The sequence below is a fragment of the Arachis ipaensis genome, chromosome B09 (genome assembly GCF_000816755.2).
Source record: "Arachis ipaensis cultivar K30076 chromosome B09, Araip1.1, whole genome shotgun sequence".
NCBI classification, from domain to species: domain Eukaryota; kingdom Viridiplantae; phylum Streptophyta; class Magnoliopsida; order Fabales; family Fabaceae; genus Arachis; species Arachis ipaensis.
In genome coordinates, this window is record NC_029793.2 from 11,707,488 (window position 1) to 11,708,965 (window position 1,478).

The following is a 1,478-nucleotide window of genomic DNA, read 5'->3' on the forward strand; positions in this document are numbered from 1 at the left end:
AAATAAATTTTTTTACTAAATTCAATTAAAACATTTTATTTAATTTTTTTAATTTTGTGTTGAATTACAAGGAAAAAAAGGATGGGATAATTTTCTTTTATATATATATGAAGTGTGCTAATTTCCCTTTATTTTTCCCCCTTATCTTTTTGTTTTTCTTTTTCATATTAGTTAAAGCAAATTAGCAAAGTGAGACAGGCTTCAGTGGCTTGCATTTGCAACATGAGTTTGTTTAGAAATGCCTTCACTCCTCTCTCCTCTCCCAACATGTAACTGAAAAGAAAAAAGATTCATACAACAAACAAACACAACCACCACTCAAAAATTGGAGACCCACAAGAGAAAAAAAGCTTCCCATTTTTTCTTATGCATTCTTGGTAGTGATTAACCCAGAAAGGTGAAAACTTGTCCAAGAAAAAAATGTTTGTGGGATCAAGAAAATGGGTGGTATTGGTAGCAACAATATGGATACAAGCATTTACAGGAACAAACTTTGACTTCTCATCATACTCATCAGAGTTGAAATCTGTGCTCCAAATCACTCAGCTGCAGCTGAATTATCTCTCAGTTGCATCTGACATGGGAAAAGTATTTGGGTGGTGTTGTGGTGTGTCTCTCTTGTACTTTCCTTTGTGGGTTGTTCTGTTCATGGCTGCTTTCTTGGGTCTTCTTGGTTATGGCTTCCAGTGCCTTCTTATCAAGCAGCTCATTTCCTTGCCTTATTTTCTGGTCAGTAATAATATTCTATTAATTAATATCTCATTTCTATACGGTGATTGTTCGGTCAAGGGTTTGAAGCATTAATATTATTTCCATAGTTTTCTGGAAAAATTAAAAAGTAGGATGAGGCACACCAAGTTTTAAACCATTAATATCAAGATTGTTGACCGCACAAAAATTTCACAAAATTAGAATCATTTGTTTTTTAGTCTGACAAAAATCTCCAATGGTGCATTCTAGTGCTCAATTTTGCTCATATGCTCCAACATTATGATAGTGCCAACAAACTTCAAAGCAAAATTAGAGGTGTTGGTAGCATGCCCACTACCATCAACCTACCTACTACACTAGGTTTGTTTGTTTTTTATTGTTTAAAACATAAAAAAATTTTACAAATTATTTTTTAAATAATCAGAAAAAATTGCAAAACCTATTTAAACGGCAGCACTTTGTTTAGCTTTTTATAAAACTTTTTTTTTGAGATTATGCTTATTTTATAAAGTTTATAAAAAAAAAATCCTTTTTTGCTAAGTTTAACAACTAATTTTGCTAAGATTCAATGGCTACCGTCTACCAACAAAGCACTTATTGCTTCACGTGACATCAACTCCTTCATTGATGTATTATTATTGTATTATGTTGTTCGGAAAAATTTAGTCAAAATTAGTTAAAATTTATTTTATTTAGTATTCATTCATTATTACAGTAATTAATAAATGTTAAATAAGATAAATTTTGATAATTTTTTTTTTTGTTTT

At 30.5% G+C, this 1,478-nt stretch overlaps 1 protein-coding gene across 1 annotated transcript in view; it reads left to right on the forward strand.

Annotated features, from left to right (window-relative positions):
* LOC107619258 (protein NUCLEAR FUSION DEFECTIVE 4) overlaps window positions 143-1,478 on the forward strand; it is a 6,341-nt gene continuing 5,005 nt past the window's right edge. The window contains exon 1 of the mRNA XM_016321516.2: window positions 143-729. Within this exon, the coding sequence (XP_016177002.1) occupies window positions 421-729 (309 nt within the window). The 5' untranslated portion in view covers window positions 143-420. The remainder of the gene's footprint in view (window positions 730-1,478) is intronic.